Source organism: Dendropsophus ebraccatus, chromosome 6 (assembly GCF_027789765.1).
Source record: "Dendropsophus ebraccatus isolate aDenEbr1 chromosome 6, aDenEbr1.pat, whole genome shotgun sequence".
Classification (NCBI taxonomy): Eukaryota; Metazoa; Chordata; class Amphibia; order Anura; family Hylidae; genus Dendropsophus; species Dendropsophus ebraccatus.
The window spans coordinates 4,334,166-4,360,637 of record NC_091459.1 but is presented as its reverse complement, the minus strand read 5'-3'; the positions used below and the strand labels follow the sequence as shown (position 1 = coordinate 4,360,637).

Here is a 26,472-nt window from a genome sequence, read left to right as displayed (position 1 = left end):
ATAGTAACCGGGCAGTATAGCGGGTATAGTAACCGGGCAGTATAGCGGGTATAGTAACCGGGCAGTATAGCGGGTATAGTAACCGGGCAGGATAGCGGGTATAGTAACCGAGCAGGATAGCGGGTATAGTAACCGGGCAGGATAGCGGGTATAGTAACCGAGCAGGATAGCAGGTATAGTAACCGGGCAGGTTCCGTGGTGCAGACTGAATTCAGTTCTCTCTGTAATTTGCTAAATGACTGTGTATATACAATACCATTAGAAGGACTCCGCTCTCATCCACTTACGACGGCGCCTGGGTACAGAGCAAAACTTTTCTCCTTCTTCACTGACACTTAAAGTGACACCGTCACCCCCTTAGTGCATTCTGACATCTCTACACAGGTGTAAAGGGTAAATTTTGTGTTTTTCATATCTTATTTCATATCATACGTCATGGTGCTTGTTCAAGTAAAAAGTGTCCTTTTATCAACTGCAGATTGTATTAAGTGGGCGTGGCCTCGCGGCACTAGCGCCACATAACCCCGCCCACAACGGCACGGTTGGCCCCGCCCCCTTGACGCCCATTGGTTGTCCAACGTAAAGGGGGTGGAGTCTAGACCTTTCGGCCAGCCTGTTCCAATGGCCGGTGAGGGGGCGGGGCCAATTGTGCCGTTGTGGGCGGGGTTATGTGGCGCTAGTCCCGCGAGGCCACGCCCACTTAATACAATCTGCAGATGATAAAAGGACACTTTTTACTTGAACAAGCACCATGACATATGATATGAAATAAGGTATGAAAAACACTAAATTTACCCTTTACACCTGTGTAGAGATGTCAAAATGAACAAAGGGGGTGACAGTGTCACTTTAAAGTGTACCTGTCGTTTACATTTTTGTAGAAATCAATAGTACAGGAGATTTTAAGAAACTTTGTAATTGGGTTTATTAGCCAAAAAATGCATTTTTATCATGAAAAATCAGTTTGAAGCTCTCCCCGTCTTCATGGTTCTCTTATGGAAATGGGAAGGGTTAAGTGAGATGAGGCACCAAAACAGGACAACAAAGAGTTAATTTACAGATACATCACCAGGCTATCTCCTCTGAAGTCAGCACTGACCTCTGAATACCGGCTTTCACACAGGTCCCGCTGTGTTATCCTTTCTTCTCTGCTCTCTGCTGGTGACTTACCAGCAGAGAGCAATTACCAATTACAAAGTTTCTGAAAATCGTCTGGACTATTGATTTCTGCAAAAAAAAAAGAAAAGAAAAGAAACAACAGTGACTCTTTAAGGAGGCTTCAATGCAAACATTTCTGCAATTGTATTTGGACTTCACAATGGAATTGCCTCTAAGTGTTCAGACAATAAATGGTTATTTTCACTATGAGATTGTAACATGATGTATCGGACCCCCTGCTGAGATACATTGTATACCCCCTGCTCAGATACATTGTATACCCCCTCTATAGTTCCATTGACTGGGATTATACTGGTTACCAGCCATTACGCTGGGATTTATAGACATATTTTACTGGATTGACACTTCGCATCTTTTTTAATGACTACATTGTTCTTCATCAGCGTCCGGCCGTATAGACGGTAACAATATCCGTAGGCTTCATTGTATTCTCATTTATATAATTACCGGCTCGTTCTGTGAACAGAGAATTTCGCAGCGTCAGCATTTACGTCTTTGATCTAAACGTGACCTCTCGGCTAAGATCGGTGGAAACGGCGGCAGCGTATAAAGACATCCTGACCTGACAGCCGCAACAAAAAGCCGGGGGCTAAACTCTGGGGATATGTGAGCCATACCGGGAGATTAACATAGGGAATCAATATTGTAATTAAATGTTAGTGAGGGGCGATCCCATAGTCTGGTGATGTCTAGTGGTCTGGTGGAGTGCCAGTCCATTATCCCATCTATCACCTTCACTTCTATTGCTTGTGATGGTACTCTCTGAGCTACACTTGTGTGTCACACTCCTGGGCTGCGAACTGGAAAACTGAAGCCGCCATTCTGTCCATCCATATTGTACTTAGGTGGTATCAAAGGGATAGGTCACTAAAAATTTTTCTTTAAAATTAACTCGTGTCAGAAAGTGCCAGAGATTTGAAATTTACTTCTATCAAAAATTATCCAGTCTTCCAGTACTTATCAGCTGCTGTATGTCCTACAGGAAATAGTGTATTCTCGCCAGTCTGACACAGTGCTCTCTGCTGCCACCTCTGTCTATGTCAGGAACTGTCCAGAACAGGAGAGGTTGCTGCTGCTCTGGACAGTTCCTGACATGGACAGAGGTGGCAGCAGAGAGCACTGTGTCAGGCTGGAGAGAATACACCACTTCCTGCTGGACATACAGCAGCTGATAAGTACTGGAAGAGTTGAGATTGTTTAATATAGGTAAATTACAAATCTCTGGCACTTTATGGCCCCAGTTGATTTGAAAGAAATTTCTTTTTTGATAAACAGTGCCTTTAAAGGGGAATTTCCATGTGTTCTAATATAGTTCTAGGGCTCAATATATAAATATTAATAATAAATATTAAATAAATAATAATATATAAATATTTTTGCAAATACATTTATTTAGCAAACTTGCCCCCCTCCCCCTATTGTTGACAGCTGGTTGTCTAGGTTACAGACCACCTTTCTGCTCTAAAAGCAGCCGTCTGAAACATATATAGTGTAGATTTCTAAATCTATCATGTATGTATACTGTACAATATATAACTATGTATACTATAATATTTACCTTGAAGAGCTACTAATTTACCTGTGTTGAGATGAGAGTACCCCTTTAATTTACCCATTGTGGCCTCATTTCTCAGCCTGTCTACAGGGTCTGAGGTCTCATAGCTCCGATAAGAATGTATTTGTGTCTCATTCTATACTGCAGACCATATAATATAACTCACAGGTCACCGTGACCTAAGGAAATGTAAAATGAAGCTCCTGGCCGGTAACTGGAAGGCAGACATATTTATTTCCCAGCATTGTTCTTGGAGAGTTTCCAAATCACCTTAGTCTTTCATTCTAAATATAATATAATCTACGAGCCTAAAACGTCCAGTGGCATTTGATGGTTATTTCGGAGGTTACTCAATGCACTCTTTCCGAACATCTTCACTTAGTTATTCATCTGTAATGGAAGTCATCTTGTAATTTTATGTTCCGGATACTTTGTAAGCTCCGAGCTGATCTGCTTGTGGCCGTCTGCCCTTTGGATGCCCGGTTATTTTTCACATTTCTGGTCCTACACGTAACACGGCCAGTTATTACTGTTCAGAGAGAGTGTGTGTTAGGCGGGAGTAGACCTGAGGTTCCAAGAGTTTAGCGATAAAAGGGAGGATGGTGACGTGTCGATAGTTGCTGTACAGGACGGATCTACAGAAGGTTGTTTTAGTAGAGGAGGAATGACGGAATGTTTGAAACTCGAGAGAAAGATCAATCTGTCTAGGGTTGTTTTGAGGGTGTCCTGTATTTGGCAGCAAGATTAGGACATGAGAGGGAAGAGATGGGATGCAGTAATGACTGTACAGTCCAAGAGTTGTTGGGGATTGGTGGCACTTTGGTTTCTGTATGTCAGTGAGGTCGGGGTGTCAGGAGCAGAAGGAGAATTGTTGATCAAGAAGGAAAGAAGTTTGTCACCTGAGAGCTTGCTGGGAGTGGTAGTCCTGGCTTCAGGGCTGGTTTCTGGCCAAATATAATCTCGATAAAGAATTGGGCTTATATCTAACGGAAACTGTTGGCAGTACTAGCGGGCGCGCAGGGCCCTGTATCGCTGTTGCTAGTGAAAGTGTGGACATCGGGTGTCATAGGGAATCTGTATCAAGCTGACCTTACGTACTCCCAGGGTAGTGTCGAGTGTCACACATTGCGATACGTAGCTGTGCCAAGACCACCAAAAAAGTACATTTTCTTTAATAAAGTTATAAAACGCTGGGGGCACACTACATTATTTTCCATCAGTTTTTTTCCATCCATTTTTACATCCGTTTTGATCCGTTTTTCCATTGACTTCCTTTATTTAATAAAAAAAAAAAAAGGATCGAAATGCAAAAAAACACAAAAACATGGTCGACCACATTTATTATAATTGAAGTCAATGGAAAAGCGGATTAAAACGGATGCACACAAATGCATTTGTTTTTCCATGCGTTTATTTTCATGTTTTTTTGCAAAAAAAAACCTTTAACCCATACTTACAAGTTATATAACACTGTGAACGAAATGTTAATGTCATTTTAATTCACTGGAGTACCCCTTTAAGAGAGGAAGACCCGGTTAGGAAGTTGGAAGAAGAGGAAGCAACTTAGTAAAAATCCCGGCAGTATAGATAGACTCCACTCTGCAGGTATAATTGGCGTCACGCCAAATGTAAGCTGAGAAAACTCATGCAGGTTTATTATATATTAATGTGCTCATTGTTATGACCGAACACTTTCACTTCACGAGTGGCCTAGTTAATTGGATTTTTGTCATTCCTAAGATATGCTTGAAGTAAAAGTGCCATCTAGTTATTACAGTTTATGGCCAACTCCACTCTCCTGATGCCAGAGGAAAAGCATGAAATTACCTTCCTTCCCAGTGCTACCACATACCCACAATGTACAAACACTTCGATTCACTGACATATCTTTTTATTGACACTTTTTTAATTACAGTACCATTAAATTGATTAAAAAGTAAAGCTAAGGCTTTAATGATGCTGAAATTGGCAATTACTACATAAAGTGACTGATAGAGGAATTAGCACTGGGAGAATAGTGAGTCCTAATAGAAACCTTAGCACTGGGATAGTGAGTCCTAATAGAAGCCTTAGCACTAGAATAGTAAGTTGTAATAGAAGCCTTAGCACTAGTAGAATAGTGAGTCCTAATAGAAACCTTAGCACTAGTAGAATAGTGAGTCCTAATAGAAACCTTAGCACTAGTAGAATAGTGAGTCCTAATAGAAGCCTTAGCACTAGTAGAATAGTGAGTTATAGTAATATATGTCTTAGCATTAGTAGAATAGTCAGTAGCGGTCTTTGGCACCAAGCACCCCAAGCGATCGCTTGGGGCCCCCAACATCCAGGGGGGCCCCCACGTCCTGCTCTTGTGCTCAAGACCGCTGGACAGGGCCGCTGCCCCGCTCACTGCTGCGATCTGAACTGTAACTATGAGCACTTGTAATGAGCGCTCATAGTTACATGCAGCAGCAGCACTTACAGGGCGGGAGCCATTGGCTCCCTTCCTGTCAGTCACTCTTGTGGCCACAGAAAGTGTTTTCCCTGCGGTCACAAGTGGCCACTTTGTCCTTGTGGTGCCGGCGCTCCAGTGACATCACTGGAGCATCAGCGCCAGAACAAGGGGAGCGCGGCCTCTTGTGACTGCAGGGAAAACCCTTCCTGCGGCCACAAGAGTGAAGAGAAGAGGAGACGCCAGGTGAGTATAAGTGTTTGTTTTATTGTGTTATATACTATATGGGAGGGGGAGCACACAGGGGTCTGTTTAACTGGGGGAGAGCACAGCGGGGGGATATATAAATGGGGGGAGCACACAGGGGGTCTATATAAATGGGGGGAGCACACAGGGGGCTATATAACAGGGGGAGCACACAGGGGGGCTATATATAACTGGGAGAGAGCACAGGGGGGCTATAGACTACTGGGGCTTCACAGAGGGGTCTAAATACAACTGGGGGAGCACACAGGAGGTCTATATTCAAATGGGGGAGCACACAGGGGGGCTATATACTACTGGGGGAGCACACATGAGTCTATATACTACTGGGGGAGCACACAGGGGTCTATATACTACTGGTCGGGTACACAGGGGGTCTATATACTACTGGGGGAATATACAGGGGGTCTATATACTACTGGTGAGGCACAAAGGGGGTCTATATACTGCTGGGGGCAGCACACAGGGGGTCTATATATAACTGGGGGAGCACACAGGGGTCTGTATACTACTGGGGGCAGCACACAAGCGGTCTATATGCTGCTGGAGGAGCACACAGGAGTCTATATACTACTGGGAGAGCACACAGGAGTCTATATAATACTGGTGGGGCACACAGGGGGTCTATATACTACTGGGGGAACCACACAGGGGGCTAAATACCACTGAGGGAGCACACAGGGGGGCTATATACTAGTGGGGCAGCACACAGGGGGTATATACGACTGGGGGGAGCACACAGGGGGTCTATATACAACTGGGGCAGCCCACAGGAGGTCCATATACTTCTGGGGGAGCACATGGGGGGCTATATATAACTGAGGGAACACACAGGGGTCTATATACTACTGGGGGAAGCACACAAGGGGTATATACTATTGGGGGCAGCACACAAGGGGTATATACTACTGGCGGTAGCGCACAAGGGGTATATACTACTGGGGGCAGCACACAGCGGTCTATTGTTGTGGAGCGCATGTCGAGGGGGTGCCCAGACATAACTTCGCTTGGGGCCCCAGAAATGCCAAGACCGCCCCTGAGAATAGTGAGTAGTAATAGGATCCTTAGCAATCACTTTTCTTACATTCAGTTCTGGTTCATAAGGGAAACATGTCAGTGTTTGTTTATAATAAATGCTCGTCCATCAGTCTGATAGATATCATACAAAGGTATCCGCTATTGTTTTGTCGAGAATAGAACAGAAAGGAAAGAAAAGGTGGGAAGTGTATATGCGGATAGACAAGAGGATAAGTACCCCGGCGTCTGCCGCCTAACACTACGTGCCGCTCCTGTGTAATGGTACCAAGCAAATACCTGAATTACCTGCAGCAGAAATAGGAAAAGGAAATAAAAACGGGAACAAAGGGATTGGAAGGCAACCGAGTATTATGGAAGGAGCCTGAGCGTATGGGTGAGGGGAAGATGGAGGTGAGATCTAGAGCAGATCATCGTATTCTGAGGGACCAGTCTGTTCTGCCAAGGTGACTGTAATATACTATTCTGTAATGCTATCAGCTGGGAACGCTAATTTACTTTTGGAAAACCGGCAACAACCAAGTATCCTGTACCCCGAGCTATGCTGTAACTGTATGGGGATCAACCACGGAGCCGGTAATGTAGTCTCTGTAATGACCGGCAAAGTCAATAGAGGTCAACCATACTGACCTCTGGTGGGATGAGCTTCGAGGTAAGATCAATGAAAACACTCTAAGAGCCAGCAATGCCGCAGGGAAGATCTGTACAAATTGTATGTTACCATTTTATCTGAATGTCTATGAGAACAAACAGTAAGAAGGTAAGGATGGCGTATGTCTGCGAAGATGACGGGAGGGCTGCACATAAATGATTCTTCAATGAATGTAAAAATATTATATGCAAATACATTGCTTCAATAAAGTGATATTACTTTGTTATACAACATCATTACAATAAATTATATATATATATATATATATATATATATATATATATATATATATTCCTCGTTTGTGTTAGTGTACAATCTGCAGTGGATGCTATAAGAAGGTCATAACCAAAGACAACGGGTTAGCAAGATGAGGCAGGCACATGGCGGATTAGTAAGTGTGTATCTCCCATACAATCCACGCCTTCTATATTTTTTAGGGATATGGCAAGAGGAGCGGGTGGGAAGCCATTTTGGTGCAGTGAGGAGGAAAGGACCACCCATTGTGCACCCAACATCCTAATGAGCATATTGCTAAAACACATATTTCATAAAATGATATACCACAGCGCCATATAAAATACACTATGGGGGACACGTATCATCCGGCGTACGGATGATTTTCGGTGGAAAGTGATTATTATTTTATTCGCAAATCGGCACTTTCCGCCGAGTACGCCGGGGGGCGGGGAGGGGTGTGAAGGGGGAGGAACGGAGGGCGTGGACTCAGTCCGCGCGATTCACCATCCGTTCCGCCAAAAGATACGCCGAAAACCTACTCCAGTCCTCAGCTGGTGTAAGTTTTCGGCCCAGTGCACAGGATTTATGTAGAGGCAGTCCGCCTCTACATAAATCCCCGTAGCGCTGGAGATGCGGGGACATTTTTAAGTTCGGCTTAAAAAACGCCGGACTTAATAAATGTCCCCCTATGTGCCTTTGCCTAATGTTACCTGTAAGGATCTGTCAGCAGGTTAGGATGTTGTAAACTGGTGATAGATTCCCTTTGAGGGCATCTAAGACCCAGGTCTGGGGTACGGGCAGCCAGTCCATAGCATCAATGTCCTTATCATGCAGGAACTGCTGAGACACTTCCGCCACATGAGGTCTACCATTATACTGCATCAGGAGGAATCCCAACCACACCTGCATATTATCACAGTGGATCTCATCCCGATACCTCTGTCTAACACATGGCTGTGCGGCCCTCCAAAAAATGCCTCCCCACACCATTACTGACCCACTGCCAAACTGGTCATGATGGCGGATGTTCTTTATGGCAGCAGAACCTTCTCCACGGCGTTACGTGTGCAGAGCAAAGGTCGCCAATGGCAAACCTTAGGGTCCTATTACATGGGCCAATGACGGCCCGATCAATACTGTAAACGAGTGCCAATCTGCTAGATCGGTGCTTGTTTACTGTGCCAATTACACGGCCCGATAATCGTTTAGCAAGGGCTGCATGGACATCATTTGTGATGTCTGGGCAGCCTTTGCCTGAACAGTTAATACTTGTATGTATGCGTCCTGGCACAGAGTGTTGTCACTTCAGAGTGGCCTGTCTGAGCTGACGGGCTGCTCAGCCAATCACTGACCCTGGCGGTCCCGGCCAGTGGTTGGCTAAGTGGGTGTCAGCTGGGATGCATACAGAGTGCAGGAGAAGAGCGGGAGCGTGGAGAGGGGAAGTATTAACTGGGCAGTCATCAGCCGTCTGCCGTCCATCACTATCACACAGAGTTATTACATTTAGCAATGCACGGTCGGCGGCTGATGATTTTAGATCTGGGCCTAAAGAAACAATCAGCCGACGATCCTTTCATCCATTGATCATTGTCTCTAGATTGTTCCCTGGTATAGAGCGCTTCGAGTTATAGCGCCCTTAGTGTTCCCTGGCAAATGCCAATTGACCTGCATGGTGCTGCGGCTGCTGATTTAGATTTTGAAAGTTATAATGACTGGGACACTTGAAAATTTTAAGCCAATTCTGATGCTAGCATCCTACTTTGGAGCTGTATATATATATATATATATATATATATATATATATATATTGATTATAAATTGTCTGTTAATGGACTACAAAAAGTTCAAAACAAGCTGGAAAGAAATTGTTGTCCCAGGTAGAGAGACCAGAACAGCTGAAGGCTTCTTCTTGGTCCGGGCAGCGTAATCAGTTATATCAATTAGAATGTAATTAGTGTATATAGACTCGGGGTTAGTAAAGCTAATAAGCATGTATATAAGGCGACATCTCAGCCCGCGCCGGCCTTCTGTAACATTGTAGTTCTCAGCGTGCAGAAACATCAGCTCTAGAAGCGCAGAGCGCGGTCTCCGGGAAATACAGCAGAACACGTCCTGTGCTACTTGTCTGCTCGGCTGCGTTGGAAATGTCATGGCACAAATCGCTTTACTCATCTATTACATCTGCGTGTCCAATGAATTGGAATCTAAGCCATTAAATGTCTGACTTATGGGAACAACACATCGTTTACTCCTCATCCATTATAGTGTTATTATAAGACAATCAGTCTGTTGATTCGGGTCCAGAGCCAGACGTGAGACGCAACTTTATGAGTTTTATAAAGATCTTCATATTAATCGCTTTTACATCTGAAATACCAGCGGACACAATTACTGTTTGTCACTGTCGTAACCAAGAATCACTGCCGGGTGCTGAAATAACGGAGCAGGAACGGGGATCAGTGTCTGCTCCAAGGAGGCCGTCTATGGACAGAAAGTCATATGAACTATCCCCCCCCCATCCCCCCCGTGAGGGTAGGGCCGGTCACTTGCCAGATGGTAAGGTGTGATGCCAGTTCTTTGGTCGTTGGCTGAGATATAGCCATGCCCAGTGATGGTATGTGGTGACGCCAGTGCTGGTTGGACACACAGGTATGGTGGCACAACTGCTTTTATTTTAACGGCTATACCTTGTTCCCCTGTGGTCAGTGACCTGCCGGGTTGTTGCGGGGTCCCTTGGGCAATTATTACAGTGGTCCGGAGGGGAAAAGTGACCCACCCGGACTATTGGTACTGCCGATCACAGAAATCTGAAATGTCCCAAGGAGTGTGTGTGTGCTGTGTCGGTGCTTGACGAGGAATCACAGAGTCTCTTTAGCATTAGTATAATCTTATTTACTCTGAAGATACTTGAGGTAGGCAGCAGATCATACAGCTTTGCCTTGATACAATACTTCACACTTAATACAGATCTGGATCCTAAAATATTAAGTATCTTATCAAGAGTAGAAGGAGTGGTACAGTCATGCATGCTGAGAAGTAAAAAAGAGTCCCAACCCAAGTAGTACTGTGCTCTGCCGGAACTTCAGAGGTAGAAATAGAATAATACCTGAGAAGAGAGAATACTTGTGCCTTGTATATTGACTCTTTGGTCTTTGCACCACCTATTGCTCACGAGTGTCGAGTGACCCGTCCTAGAGGGTGACACAAGCCCCAGACCTTGTTACCTGGGATGAGCGGAATGCTGAAGGTTCCCTGCTTACACCCGCGCTGCGAGATAGAGTTCATAGGCTTCTAGCAATTTTGCTCTATCCGGATCAGTTCCTTACTTTATGGATACTGTCCTGCACTGTGTTTCTCCTTGTCCTCCTTGCAGGGGCCAGGGCCCGACTGTACCGCTGTAGAGAGCATTCTAGCTTGTGTCCTTCCTCTACAAAGTCTAAAGGCAAAAATACCCTACACTTCCTCTACCCATGTGACTTCCTTCCTACAGCATATGTAAACTGTGCTGTGAGTGGGTGAGGAGTGCGTATGTGAGAAGTAAAGAGAGAGATGATAGGTGAGAAGAAGGAAGAACTCTCATTAGGGTACAGATCCATGTGGTACACAAACAATAACCCTTTGAGTACTACAGCTGTGCAATAACTGAGCATACATACTTGCAACAACAACATCTTGTGGCGAAACTCTGGTGCTACTACATCACCACTTACACTCAAAAAGTACCGGCTTTTACAAAGGGTGTAACCAATAGCAACACCCGTGGTGGGACACCACGTATATAAGATCCACAGGATATGTTACCTGTACAAATCATCACCGTAATGTGATTAATGATGTCATCTTGCAAATCTTCACACATTTGGGTTGAAATATACATATTGCAAAAAAAATAAAAAATCAATGTGTCACTATATGGGTCTGTATCATTAAAGGGGTATTCCAGTGAAAATATTTGTTTTTGTTTTTTGTTGTTTTTCTTTTTTTTTTCTTTTTTTTTAATTAACTTGTTTCAAAAAGTTATATAGATTTGCAATCCACTTCCTTTAAAAATCTTCAGTCATTCAGTACTTATCAGCTGCTGTATGTCCTGCAGGAAGTGGTGTATTCTTTCTAGTCTGGCACAGTGCTCTTTGCTGCCACCTCTGTCAGGAACTGTCCAGAGCAGCAGCAAATCCCCATAGAAAACCTCTCCTGCTCTGGACAGTTCCTGAAATACGAATCTCCTGATAAATGTTGAGGCTATGTTCACACAACATATTTTTTATGACAAGAACAGCCATTGTATTCAATTAAAACAATGGCCGTTCTTGTATAAGAGAAACGTGTTGAATTGAAGTCAAAACAAACACTGCAAAACAGGCAATATGGAACAACGACCAATGTTTGCTACGGCCGTGGAAATGATTGACTTGTCAATTATTTCTGTCCGTAGTGCATTGGTTTCAGTGCAGTTTTCAATGCAACAATGTCCGTTGTACTGTGTGAGAACATAGCCTAAAGGAGGAATGCATTTTCTGCAGGAAGCATCAGAAAAACAGCAAACTAGGCTCTTTGGATGACAGGACTCGTCATTTTTGAGGTAGAAGCTCCCAGAAACAATGAATTTGATGAAAGGTTAAAGGGCCACCCTGCGTTCTTGGTGACCATTGTACATATCCCTTTAATAGGGAAAATGATGCAATTCTGTGTAATCTGATTGGATCCGTTTTTCCCCTGACTTCTATTATATCTCTTTTGCTACTTACATTTACCCCAACATGTTCTAGAACGAGGTCTCTATTCTTGATATTGAGATTTGGATACATTGTATATTTTACTTCTATTTCACCCTTTGGATTTATACACTTTGTAGCCGTTTCCTGAATACGTTAGTGTATACTTCTTGTGTAGCCCGAGGGTCTGACCTACCTATCATCTTGTGATGCTTTTTCATACCAGTTTACCTGTGGAAAGATTGAGCACTTCATTTTTTGGGGGTCATTTTACCCTTTGGGCTCTGGGATTTTGTTATCTTTAAACTGTTAAGTATAGAAATCATCCTGTTATCCCATATAACTGTGATTTGCTCACTATTTTGGTGCGTTCAGAAGTTTGGTAAGGCTCCCGCGTGACCTTCATAGTCGGTGACCTCAGATGGCTCTGTAATAATAAGATGCATGACGATTATTTTCCATAAATCAGTGCAATCGCTCTAATTGTTGTCATTATGAAAACTAATAAGTATCTGTCACCTACGTGGCGTAGACGGGTTTGTATCTGAATGACATGGTGGCTGGAGTTTATTTATGATGGCAAATGACTGACACCTTTTTATGTCTGGGTCCTTGATAAAACACGTAGAAAACAATTACTGGAGGTCGGGGTGACGGCGCCTGATTTATCATCACTGACGCCATGGCAGAAATCTTCCAAAGCTTACGTAGATTTCTGGGACCGACGCTCAGCAACTTCGGGCGAGCGCTCATCGGGAAATCCAGCATGGGTGTGGGGCGGGGATCTATGTAACACCGGTTTGTATAGCGCTCTGGAATCAAGGGTACTTTATAAATAATAATAATAACCCATTGGTTTCTATGGCCTCATTCACCTGTCTGCAATATTTGCGGATCTGTGGTACTGTGCCGCTAGTGCAGACCGCAATTACAGTACAGATATAATAATCATAAGAAGGCAATGGGATTTGTTCTTTGTGGATTGCGGATCTGCTAATTGCGACATCACTGTTTTAGCCTCTTTTTTTTTCTTTTTTTTTTAACTAATTCCTGACGTCCCGTCAGTCATTCAGTGCCTTGTCCCACCGCTCCAACTGATTGGCTGAGTGGGACGTCAGGGAGCCGGGTGCCCCAGAACAAACCAGTGCGTGAAGGGGTAAAGTATTCACCGGGCCGCAGCGGGTTAAGGAGGCGGGGTTTGCATAGTCGCAGTGGGCTGAAAATTGTAATTCTATTCAAACTGACAGTACGGAAATTGCAGCAAATTTCGTTGTGGATTCTGTTACATGTGAAGCTACCCTAAAGGCCCTATTCCACGGAACGATAATCGTCCCGTGGAATAGAGTGCAACGATCAGCTGACATCGTTCATGTCGGCTGATCGTTGCAGTCGCTTGTTTTTCAACATGTTGAAAAACAAGCGACTGATATAGCAGCGATCTGCTGCCGTCGCTCCATTGAATAGGAGCATCGGCAGCAGACACTGCTGTATCCTATGGGCTGCCTGGACGATCAGCGATCCTCCGAGCAGCCCCCCCGCAGCTCCCTGCCGCCCCCTCCCGCAGTCACCCGCTCGCTGCAGCCGCGTTGAATAGCGGCGGCAGCGAGCGGGGAACGAGGAGCAAACGAGCGCTGAGAGCGCTCGTTTGCTCCTCTGACGACCCGTGTAATAGGCCCTTAAGGCTATGTTCCCAGACTGTATTGCTGCTCAGTATTTTGCAACCAAAACCAGGAGTGGATTGAAAACACAGAAAGGTTATACTCAAACACTGATGAAATTGAGTGGATGGACGTCATTTAATGTCAAATAATTACCGTTATTTTAAACAACAGGTATTTACCATTAAATGACGGCCATCCACTACATTTCAACAGTGTGTGAACATAGGTAGAGATTTATCAGACATGGTGTAAAGTGAGACTGGCTCAGTCGCCCCCGGCAACCAATCAGATTCCACCTTTCATTTTCCAAAGAGCCTGTGAGGAATGAAAGGTGGAATCTGATTGGTTGCCGGGGGCGACTGAGCCTGTCTCACTTTACACCATGTTTCATAAATCTCCCCTATAGCCTTTCTGTGTTTTTAATCCACTCCTGGTTTTGGTTGCAAATCCTGTGTGGGAGCCTGGCCTGACTCCATACCTGGATCTCCATATTATTTTCACTCGATGATTCATAGTAAAATCTGCAGTCGGATTTGGATTCAGTAAGGCCGGGTTTACATATGTCCGGCGGTGCGGCGGCGTTTCCCTCCGGCGCAGGAGAAAAGCGCCGGAGGGAAACGCATCTTTGAACTGATCCCATTGTTTTCAATGGGATCGTTCAAAATGTGCGGCGTGAACTAGTGGCCGCCGCATCGCCGGACCGTCGGTGCGTTAGGACGCATCTTGCAGCGTCCTGGCGGACCGCCGCTCCGGTGATGCGGCGCCGCACCAATACAATCGAATAGAGCGCCGGATGCCTGGCCGGGCAGGACGCATGCCGTTCGGCTCTGGCATCCGGCGTTCAGTCAAATAGTAGCATAAAATAAACATATATCTCCCCCTGTGTGCTCTCCCCCTCCCCTATAGTCCCCCCTTGGTCCCCCAGTAGTATATCACCCCCCCTGTTTCTCCTCCAGTAGTATATAGCCCCCCTGTTGCCCCCCCCAGTAATATTTAGCTTCCCTGTGTGCTCTCCCCCAATTAGTATACAGCATTGCTGTGCGCTCTCCCCCAATAGTATATAGCCCCCATGTGCACTCTCCCCCTCCCATATAGCCCCCCTGTGCGCTCTCCCCCTCCCATATAGCCCCCCTGTGCGCTCTCCCCTTGTAGTATATAGCCCCCCTGTGAGCTCCCCCAGTTAGTATATAGCCCCCGTGCGCTCCCCCGCAAATCCCATTGAAAATGACAGGAAAACATACTGGGGAAAAAAATGTCAACTGATGAGCGCAACTTGTGACAACTGATGACAACTGATGGAAACTGATGGCAACTGATGGTTTTTAATGAAAAGACGGATAGAAAAACTGATGACAACTGATGCATTTTTGGCATCAGTTGTGACATCAGTTGTGGTCAGTTTTTAAGCAAAAAACGCAACTGATGCCAACTGATATATGTAAACCCAGCCTAAGAAAATCTATAACCAGAAATTGACATGTTGTGAATGTAATAATCTTTGCCGTCATTGCTGGGGGGGGAGATTTGTTCTGTGCGCCGGGTGCGGTAACACGCTGTGGATTTTCTGTGCGCAGATCTGTACGGCAGCGTCTCACATAGTGGGGCCTGGCCCTGCAGGACGCATCAGGTGGGAGTCTGTGGATGATTCCCGCCGTCTTATCAGCCGGTAGCTGTTTTATAAGATAAAGGAAATCTGTTATTCGGGGTGTGGCGGGATGGTTCACGCTGCCAGGACTCCTCGATAATAAACTTCTGCACGACTTCTGAAGGATTCCTAATTAACAAAGACTTTTTACAGGTCTTTGATTTCTATTATCTTGTTATTTTTTTATCTGTTAGTCAGTTTGATGTCTTTTCATGTAATTATATTTACAAGCATAACAATACAACAATCATTGTTGCACCGTTAGGGCCCTATTCCACAGATTATCATTAAACCGTTTGAATCTAAACGATAATCGTTCGGTTGAAATGCAGTTAACGATTAACGATCGAATGAGAAATCGTTGATCACTTTATAAGACCTGGACCTATTTTTATCGTTGCACGTTCGCAAATCGTTCGCATTGAATAAGACATCGTTTGGTCGTTTGCAATAGATACGAGCGCAATAGCAAAGAAAAACGATCGCAAATACGATCATAAGTAACGATTAGCGTTCCATGGAAATGAGTGAACGTTTTCAGGTCTTTCGCAATTGCAGTCGTTTGAGATCGTTAATCGTTAACGATTATGCGAACGATAATCGTCCGGTGGCATAGGGCCCTTAGGCTATGTTCACACTATGTATAACAACGGCTGTTGTTTGAAATGTTCCTGCATCCGATACTGCCATATTGGCCTCAGAAACATAATTTCATTTGATTTACACCCAAATGTGCCTGCAATCCAAATCACCGACAGAACGGCCATACATTGTGTGAACAGAGCAAAACAACGGCCAATATTCATACTCTAGAGGACAAAAATAATTGACATGTCAAGTATTTCCGTAGCTATACCAAACAATGGCCGTTGTTCCCATAGAGTTTAATACAGTTCATTTTTGTAACTATCATTTGTAATAGCGACATGTCAGAAGTGAGTATCGGTGGGAGTCCGGGTGCTGAGACCCCTGCAAATTGCTAGAATGAAGGGGCAGAAGTGCTCACACTCTGTCCCTTCATCTCGGCTATATCTGCAGACTGCTCATATAAGCTGTCAACGGAAGTCCGTCCGGAAGTTCCATAGGCTCCATTATAATTCAGTCATACTGCAGTTACAGCGGAGATGAAGGGGAAGAGATGACTGGGATGAGCATGCGCTGCTGAGCGCTTCTGCCCCTTTGTCCTCTATGACATGTCAGAAGTTTTTACAAATCCTAGTTACACTTTAAGGGTAGCTTCACACGTATCGGATCCGCGGCGGATTTCTCGTTGCGAGTTTTCAGCGAAATCCACTGCAGATACTTGCCCATGCATTTCAATGGGCCAACATACTTGCAGCAGGATTGTCATCCCGCTGCGAGTATGTTAAACTCAGTGCTGTTAACCCCCGCTGCACCGGAGCATACATCACCTGCTCCTGCTTGCTTCGGGGTCTCCCAGCGGTCAGCCAATCAGTGCGCTGCCCCGTTGTCATTCCGCTGCAAGTATGTCAGCCCATTGAAATGCATGGGGGAGTATCCGCAGCAGATTTTGCTGGAAATTCACAGGCAAAGGCATCCTTAGGCTATGTTCATGCAAAGTCTTTTTTTTTTTTTTTGGCTGGCCATCATTTTAAGACGAAATAACATCTGTTGTTTTTTAATGATGACGTTACCTGTACAATCACATATTGGCCTCAAGTTGACGGCCATCCATGCTATATACAGAGCCAGACCTTTAGTAGATGTGTTATGTCTGGTGAGGTGATGTTCCGGCTCATATGCAGCGGATAGTGTATAGGGATATAAGACTGAGGTGTCTGTGCTCATGCTGACTAGACTCCTCCAGTATAAGGGGTGAGGAGACGCTGTGTACGGGAAGGGAGGGGGGTCATTCACCTGTTACTATGACAACTGATATCAACTGTTAGGAGCAAAATGACTGTCTAGATACCCAGAAATCCAGATGTTCAGAACTTGTTATACATGGATAATATTCCTGATGCTTTTAAAATGGAAATAAAACAGAACGGACGCCACCTGTATAATTTGTCGCTGTACTGTTTGTATCTAATAAGAATTAGCGATTATTATGTGTAACATTGTAACACATAGTATATCCTCCCAATATGCAACAGCACAGTGACACCTACAGGCCGAGAGCGGAGTAACACGCTGCACTGCTGCTCGCCGGGTTAGATAGAAAGTAGCTACAGGGCGGAATGTTTTACGTCTTCTCTGCGCAGTATGAGCGTCATTTGTTTTTGTTCCGCACACACATCGGTTTATTGCACACACACACAAAGTATTAGTTTAAACCTCTTACATGTCCAAAGTGGATTTTCTATGCCTAGGTTTCATTTTAATAACTCGTTACCAATAAGTTGGGACATTCAATCAAGTCAACTATATATTGATTTAAAGGGGTACTCCAGCAAAAATCTTTTTCTTTCAAATCATTTGGTTTCGGAAGGTTATATAGATTTGTAAGTTACTTCTATTTGAAAATCTTTAGTCTTCCGGTACTTATCAGCTGCTACATGTCCTGCAGGAAGTGGTGTATTCTCTCCAGTCTGACACAGTGCTCTCTGCTGTCAGACTGGAGAGAATACACCACTTCCTGCAGGACATACAGCAGCTGATAAGTACTGGAAGACTGGAGAGAATACACCACTTCATGCAGGACATACAGCAGCTGATAAGTACTGGGAGACTGGAGATTTTCAAATAGAAGTAAATTACAAATCTATGTAACTTTCTGACACTAGTTGATTTGAAAGAAAAAAAGAAGTTCCCCTTTAAGGTCCCTGACCATTCAGCACTGTGCCACATGCATGCAACTGCAACATTATTGGTATTTGATTACTTAAGACATTTGGATTTTTTTTCTCTTTATCTTTCATAGAAGGTTGGAGAGATCTGTGTATTGTCAGGAACTGCAGCCGTATCTCTGATAATTTTTCTTCTGTCTTGTAGAGCGATGTGATGATTGGGGAGAAGACACTAGGAAGCTGACCCAGGCGTATGATGGAGAACCCGTCCGCATCCGATGCCCTTTATTTGAGGACTACCTGAAGCATAATTACAGTACCGCACACTCGGCGGGCCTCACCCTAATGTGGTACTGGACCGCTAAGGGGAAAGACCTGGAGGAGCCGATAAACATCCGTCTTCCAGATAACCGGATCAGCAAAGACAAGGACATCCTCTGGTTCCGTCCGGCTCTCCTTAATGACACTGGGAATTATACCTGTATGTTACGGTAAGTTCAACATTCAGCATGTTTCACTACAAGCTAAAAAGACCTATAAAGTCTCCATAACCGTGTCAGTAGTTTTTGAAATTCCATTAAAGAAGATTGCATCAACCTGATCCGTGAACTTTTAAAAATTGCCTGATGGTCCCCAGCACCTCCTCACTCTGTTCCCTCATCGGTCTGTTTTGCCCAGGAAACCCCTTTAAGGATTTATTTTTTCCCTATGAATTATTTATTTTTATTTATTTGCAGTAGTAAAAATTCTATTAGTGAAAATTCAATAAAAATGACAAAAGTATCTGGGATTAACCAAGTAAGAATAGCTGAACGTGCTGTATTTGTAGGTTGGAACAAGGAATGCTCTTGTAAATCAATGTGTGAATATAAGCTTAAAGGGGAACTATCTGCAGATTAGAGAAATCTAAAATGCTGATATGTCCCTATAGCACAGGAGACGCTGAGGAGGAGGGTATGTCTTTTATAGCGTGTCTCTTATAGCGTGTCTCTTATAGCGTGTCTTTTATAGCGTGTCTCTTATAGTGTGTCTCTTACAGTGTGTCTCTTACAGTGTGTCTCTTATAGTGTGTCTCTTGTAGCCTTTCTCTTATAGCGTGTCTCTTATAACGTGTCTCTTATAGTGTGTCTCTTATAGTATGTCTCTTATAGTGTGTCTCTTATAGTGTGTCTCTTATAGTGTGTCTCTTATAGCGTGTCTCTTATAGCCTGTCTCTCATAGTGTGTCTCTTATAGTGTGTCTCCTATAGTGTGTCTCTTATAGGATTTCTCTTATAGTATGTCTCTTATAGTGTGTCTCCTATAGTATGTCTCTTATAGTGTGTCTCTTATAGTATGTCTCTTATAGTGTGTCCCTTATAGCGTGTCTCTTATAGTATGTCTCTTATAGCGTGTCTTTTATAGTGTGTCTCTTATAGTGTGTCTCTTATAGTGTGTCTCTTATAGTGTGTCTCTTATAGTGTGTCTCTTATAGTGTGTCTCTTATAGTGTGTCTCTTATAGTGTGTCTCTTATAGTGTGTCTCTTATAGTGTGTCTCTTATAGTGTGTCCCTTATAGTGTGTCTCTTATAGTGTCTCTTATAGTGTGTCTCTTATAGTGTGTCTCTTATAGTGTGTCTCTTATAGTGTGTCTCTTATAGAGTGTCTCATAGTGTGTCTCTTATAGTGTGTCCCTTATAGTGTGTCTCTTATAGTATGTCTCTCTTATAGTGTGTCTCTTATAGTATGTGTCTCTTATAGTGTGTCTCTTATAGTGTGTCTCTTATAGTATGTCTCTTATAGTGTGTCTCTTATAGGATGTCTCTTATAGGGTGTCTCTTTTAGTGTGTCTCTTATAGTGTGTCTCTTATAGTGTCTCTTATAGTGTGTCTCTTATAGTGTGTCTCTTATAGTGTGTCTCTTATAGTGTGTCTCTTATAGAGTGTCTCTTATAGTGTGTCTCTTATAGTGTGTCTCTTATAGTGTGTCTCTTATAGTGTGTCTCTTATAGTGTGTCTCTTATAGTGTGTCTCTTATAGTGTGTCTCTTATAGTGTGTCTCTTATAGTGTGTCCCTTATAGTGTGTCTCTTATAGTGTGTCTCTTATAGTGTGTCTCTTACAGTGTGTCTCTTATAGTGTGTCCCTTACAGGGTGTCTCTTACAGGATGTCTCTTACAGGATGTCTCTTACAGGATGTCTCTTACAGGATGTCTCTTACAGGATGTCTCTTATAGGATGTCTCTTATAGGATGTCTCTTATAGGATGTCTCTTATAGGATGTCTCTTATAGGATGTCTCTTATAGGATGTCTCTTATAGTGTGTCTCTTATAGTATGTGTCTCTTATAGTGTGTCTCTTATAGTGTGTCTCTTATAGTATGTCTCTCTTATAGTGTGTCTCTTATAGTATGTGTCTCTTATAGTGTGTCTCTTATAGTGTGTCTCTTATAGTATGTGTCTCTTATAGTGTGTCTCTTATAGTGTGTCTCTTATAGTATGTCTCTCTTATAGTGTGTCTCTTATAGTATGTGTCTCTTATAGTGTGTCTCTTACCTTCCTCCTTGGCGCCATTCCCGTGCAGTTAGTCATGTGCTCCATGGTCCAGTTAGACCGTGAGAAGCATTGACCCAGTCATTTGTGACTTTTTAAAAATTTACCCAAACTGGTGCAGGCCGACGTCTGGTCAGTACCAGGTGAATATGCCTGCGCAATTTTTCACTTTTTTGCAACAATTTTGTGACTTTTTTTGGCAACTTAGATGCAGTCACTATGGCAGGGCTACATTTTCATGAATCGGTCACAAGATATAGGAACAGAATATTCACTGATCCTCATTAGAAGTCGCACACATTACACTATATATTCTCATTGGAAATAGCTTGCGGCATCCAGTGGATCTGGCTTGCCAGAATTAATATAAATGGGAGATTGTAAAGTTAAGATCCTTTATAGGGATAGTGTATGTATATACTGTATATATAAACTTACAACCTAGCTGGTCCTTTCTATTGTAAAGATATTTGCTTTTAAGGCCAGAGAAGTATTTAAAGGGGTACTCCAGCGAAAAAATTTTTCTTTCAAATCAACTGGTTTCAGAAAGTTACATCAATTTGTAATTTACTTCTATCAAAAAATCTCCAATCTTCCAGTACTTATCAGCTGCTGTATGTCCCACAGGAAGTGGAGTATTCTCTCCAGCCTGACACAGTGCTCTCTGCTGCCACCTCTGTCCATGTCAGGAACTGTTCAGAGCAGCAGCAAAGCAAATCCCCATAGAAAACCTCTCCTGCTCTGGACAGTTCCTGACATGGACAGAGGTGGCAGCAGAGAGCACTGTGTTAGACTGGAAGGAATACACCACTTCCTGCGGGACATACAGCAGCTAATAAGTACTGGAAGAGTTGATATTGGAGATTTTTAAAATAGAAGTAAATTACAAATCTTTCTGAAACCAGTTGATTTGAAAGAAAAAAATTTCGCTGGAGTACCTTTTTAGGAAAGTCCCCCTATATGATATCCCATTGCAGACTACTCTTTGTGTTCCCTCTCTTTTCCTCCTGCATTTAGGAAAGAAATGAACCATAAAAAAAAAAAATCAGTGCAAAGGTGTCTCTAGCTTTCCCCGCATTTTATGATTTAAGATTTTGTAAAGTTCTTCCTGTATTTTACCTCCTGTTTGTGCAACGTCCGGGCTTCTTTGAGCCGTTTTCTCCCCCGTCTTTACCATGAACGTCAGTGGTCTCCTCTTATTGCAGAGATTCCAGTCGGGAGCGGTAGTTCTCGACCTCTTTGCGGCTCTCGTTCCCCGGAGTGATGTATATTGAAGCTTCTGACACAGTTTCAAGATTACAAACTTTCGGCAAAGGCAATAAAGGGAATTGTTATTGCTATTTGATAAGCTTGTACGGATTCTTATTGATTTGATATTCCATTTTTAATCTTCAAAGTACCTTGGAGAGAAGACTCGCTTTTATACCACAGCCTATAAACTTTATTAAACTTGTTCCAATCTTCCAGCTTAAAGTGGAAAGAGTTGTATTTCTTAAACCTAATTTGATGAGTCTTTTTGCCTCCTAGGAATACCACCTTTTGCCTCAAAATTGCTTTTCCATTAGAAGTGCTGAAAAAAGACCCAAACTCGTGTGTCAGCGATGACAAGGTGGCCGAAGCCGTCACTTTCCCTTTAGAAAATGCGGAAACCTTGACTTGTCCGGACACCAAGGACTACTATCCAGCGGACGTGACTCCCACCGTGAGCTGGTACCTGGTAAGGACCTCTCCTCTCCTCTCCTCTCCTCTTTGGCGTTCTCTCCGTTTTCTCCAGCAGGTTTATTATACAGACGACGTCTTCCATTTCCGCCCAGCATGGGAGGTTTCTAGATTCCATGTGTTTGAGCTTCTTTATAAGTCTTTCTGTAATATATATTTAAATTTGATTTGATTAGAAATATTTGATCAAATACTCCAGGTATGGGAATTGTGCTGGGAGTCCCACCGCTCTTCTAATCATTTTTATTTTTTTGGAGCTTATAATTAGAAATGAGCAAACAAATTTAAACATTAGGTTCAGCAGGTTCGCCACACATTAACGTAAAGTAACCGAACGTTAAGGAAGCGCATTAAAACATCTGAACTCCTACTGGTTTCTAGCTGTTTTAATGCGGTTTCTAAAGGCCTTAGACTTATACTTACCGTATTTTCAGGCATATAAGATGACATTTTAACCCTGAAAAATCTTCGTAGAAGTCGGGGGCCATCTTATACGCCGAGTATGGTCGTCCCATACGGTGGGGGGGGCTCAAGAATGGGCGCATCCCCAACGTATGGGGGGACAATTATAAAAAAGAAAACAGTTAACTCACCTGTGGCCCGTTCCCAGCCTCCGCTCATCTCCTGGCCTATTCCCGGCGCAGGCATCGGAGACGCTTGGCTGCCGGGAGAGCAGAATGTATGTGTGTGTGTGTGTGTGTGTGTGTGTGTATGTATGTATGTGTGTATGTGTGTATGTATATGTGTGTGTGTATATGTGTGTGTGTGTGTGTATGTATATGTGTGTATGTATATGTGTGTGTATATGTGTGTGTGTGTGTGTGTGTATGTATATGTGTGTATGTATATGTGTGTGTATATGTGTGTGTGTGTGTGTGTATGTATGTATGTACAGTATGTGTGTATGTATGTGCCTTGTCTTTACGCTGTGTTTCTGACCTGATGTTCTGGGACACGTCCTATGAAGTTTGTAACCCCTTCTCTGTTTGCCCCATTAGATATTTATAAACCAGATCTTTCCATAGAGCCAAGACAAATATCATGCAGCTAAACCTTCTCGGATCTGGTGCTATCGTTTTGTTGTTTGAAATGGAATTGCAGCTTATCGTGAAGCTTAAGGGTGCCTTCACACCTACTGTATCGCAGCAGAAAATCCGCTGCGGATCCGCAGCGGATTTAACTAAATGAATGAACACAGCATTAAATACGCACTGTCAAATCCGCAGCGGATTTTCTGCTGCGATACGGTAGGTGTGAAGGCACCCTAACGCCACATTGTTTGTGTCTCGATCTGCGATGTCTGTTTATTCAGTGATAGAAAGACGGCACTTCCGTGGCGGTGGTGCTCGAGGTGAGAAAAATGTTCAGATATTAGGAAGAGCCCGGCACTCACCAAGTAGATTATGCTTCTTTATTGTAGTGTAGCAAACATATGGTACAAGGACGCGTTTTGGCCAAGCATGGCCTTCATCAGCTTAGGGGGTACACCCTACTGCAGCCTCCTCTTATCACTACAGACTCAACAGGAAGTCTCAGCTTAGTTTTAGCCCCAGTGGTGGGAATGAGAACTGCAAAATGGAAAATTAAAAAAAAAAAAAGGTCACCAAAAATTCTTAAAAAATATTTTACACAAAAACTTTATTGATACAATAAGTCATTTTCTGATGACACATTGCCTTTATATTGCTGTAAAGTAAGAACAGAAGTGTTAGATGAAGATTCGCCCGAGTACGCTCACCTCATTGTTCTTTGTGCTTATAATATAATATATCTGTAGAGAATAGATGAATCAGCTGGGTTGGCTGCTCCCATTACTCCTCACTGTATAACTCCTAAGGAAGGTATTAGAAAAAATAAAGGATAATTAAGATTTTTTAAAAATAAAAATGTAACTATTGTGTTCTGCTTAGATGTGAATAGACTGAATGCTACTAAAGCGCCTTCCTTTGTTCGCCTAGCAACAATCTCATCAGATGGGCTTAAGGCCCAATTACACGGACCGACAGTGAGGGGCAGAAGAGCACTGTGATCGCTCGTTTGCTCCTCGTTCCCTGCTCTCTGCCGCCGCTATTACACGTGGCAGCAGCGAGCGGGTGAGTACAGGGAGGGCCGGGGAAAGCTGCGGGGGGGCTGCCCGGGTAATTGCTGATCGCCCGGACAGCCCACAGGATATAGCGGAGCAGCCGCAGCAGATCGCTGCTATAGAAGTCATTTGCCTTTCAACATGTTGAAAGACAAACGACTTCAACGATCAGCCGACATGAACGATGTCAGCTGATCGTTGCCTCCTATTCCACGGGACGATTATGGGCACAATAGCCGGGAAACCCGACCGCCAATGAAAGAAAAAGCTGAACTTCTCCAAAAATTACCAAAGAATAGAAAGAGTTTTACTATTAACACCATGAAAGACCTAATTATCCACAAAGCATAATAATGGTCTGCAACTACTGACACAAAACATGGAGAAGACAATGCAGATACCATAACATGTAGGGTGCAGTATCAGGGTATATGGGAGAATACATTAGCTGGTGGCTACTGGGATGAGCACGGATCACATTGCAGGTGCAGATAAAGCATGGAAACTGATCCATAAATTATACCTGTAAGTACGTGACGATGGATCTACACACAGCCCCCACCCCAACCTACGTTTCGGCAAACACCTGTATTGACGCCCATCTGAACTCTTTGCTTTATGGTTTCTCAGTGACTATGTCTGCCGACAGTGAGGTCCATAATAAAAAAAAAATAAAATCTGTTGGAATGTAGAGATGTTGTATAGAGAGAGAATTCCCCCCTGTTATATATACAGTGCTGGGTATACACATATCAGGAGAGCAGTTCATGCAGTGACCTTCTTTTACCTTTCCTCTTTGCTCAGTATATCCAGGGAGGCGTTACACAGGACATGAACTTGCCATCTTCTGTCAGGGGCGGTGTATGCTGTAGATGATGAAACCTGCTGTTATGTCTCCATAGCGCACTAAATGCTCACAATGAAGGAAATTTTTGCAAAATCTTCACTTTAATCAATATCTAAATTAGGTAGTTTGGTGCCCTGGGGGCGGGACTAACCCCCTTGATGCACCAATCTGTCCTGCCGCCAACCCCCCCACCTCATGGATGACTGTGCAGTGATGAGCGCCAAAGTATTTATGAGGAGAGGCGGACAAAAAGGAAGGGTGGTGACTCGCCCCAGTGCACTAATGATTGACATGAACAATTAGCGAAACCGGCACTGAAGATGAAGGTATAAAAGTGACCGTCACTCTCGGCATCCTCTGCACTATGGGCATCTAAGGTCCCCAGAAGATTCTAATCTGCTGTTAGTTCCCCTTTAATAACCATTAGTGCAATTTCTTAGAGCCCGGGTCTGTGTGAATACATTGTGCTGGAGATATCAGGGCATGGGGACGTTAGGGCATGATGGTTCTGCCACAATGGAATCCTCGGCAGAAATCATTCCTTTGGATTTCTTCTGGGGATGTTCTTTTCTTTTGATGTGGAACAGCTCCATTCAGTAGGGTTAAAGGGGAAGTCCGGTGTCAGCCTTTTTTTTTTTTTTTTTTAAAGAGTGTGGTGGAACATAACGCACCTTCCTCCCTGACTCCAGCGCTGGGGTATTCTGTCCTCCACTCCGGTTCCTGGTCTGAGCAGGGACCTGGGTCATGTCAGACCCGCTCAGCTAGTCAGCGGCAGAGGCGGGACCCCGCTCACACCAGGAAGTGCCTCATGAACCGGAGTGGAGGACAGCGGACCCCAGGGGTGGAGTCGGGGAGGTAGGTGCCACCTCCTCCCCGACTCTATTGTAAAAAACAAAACGGACCAACCCCGGACTTCTTTTATCTGCGCATAAAATACACATGTAAACTTGCATTGTATAATTTATAACAACAATGGGATGCAGTTTTTATGCAGATTCTGTTGTGTGAACAGGGTCTTATAAACTGGTGTAATGTAATAGTGTGCATGGTGTCTCCAGGACTGTGCAGGGTGCGCTCTCTGAGAAGCAGTGACTAAAATCTCTTCTTATAAATGTAGAGGTCGAGGAAATGAAGCAGATCTCCCGGTGGAATCTTCTCCAATACCCAATAAAAG

At 43.8% G+C, this 26,472-nt stretch overlaps 1 protein-coding gene across 2 annotated transcripts in view; it reads left to right on the top strand.

The window, feature by feature from the left end:
- Positions 1-26,472, top strand: part of IL1RAP (interleukin 1 receptor accessory protein) — a 151,862-nt gene that overhangs the window by 98,199 nt on the left and 27,191 nt on the right. For both annotated transcript variants that reach the window (XM_069974411.1, XM_069974410.1), the window contains exons 3-4: positions 18,327-18,612; positions 22,177-22,366. In XM_069974411.1, the coding sequence (XP_069830512.1) occupies positions 18,327-18,612; positions 22,177-22,366 (476 nt within the window). The remainder of the gene's footprint in view (positions 1-18,326; positions 18,613-22,176; positions 22,367-26,472) is intronic.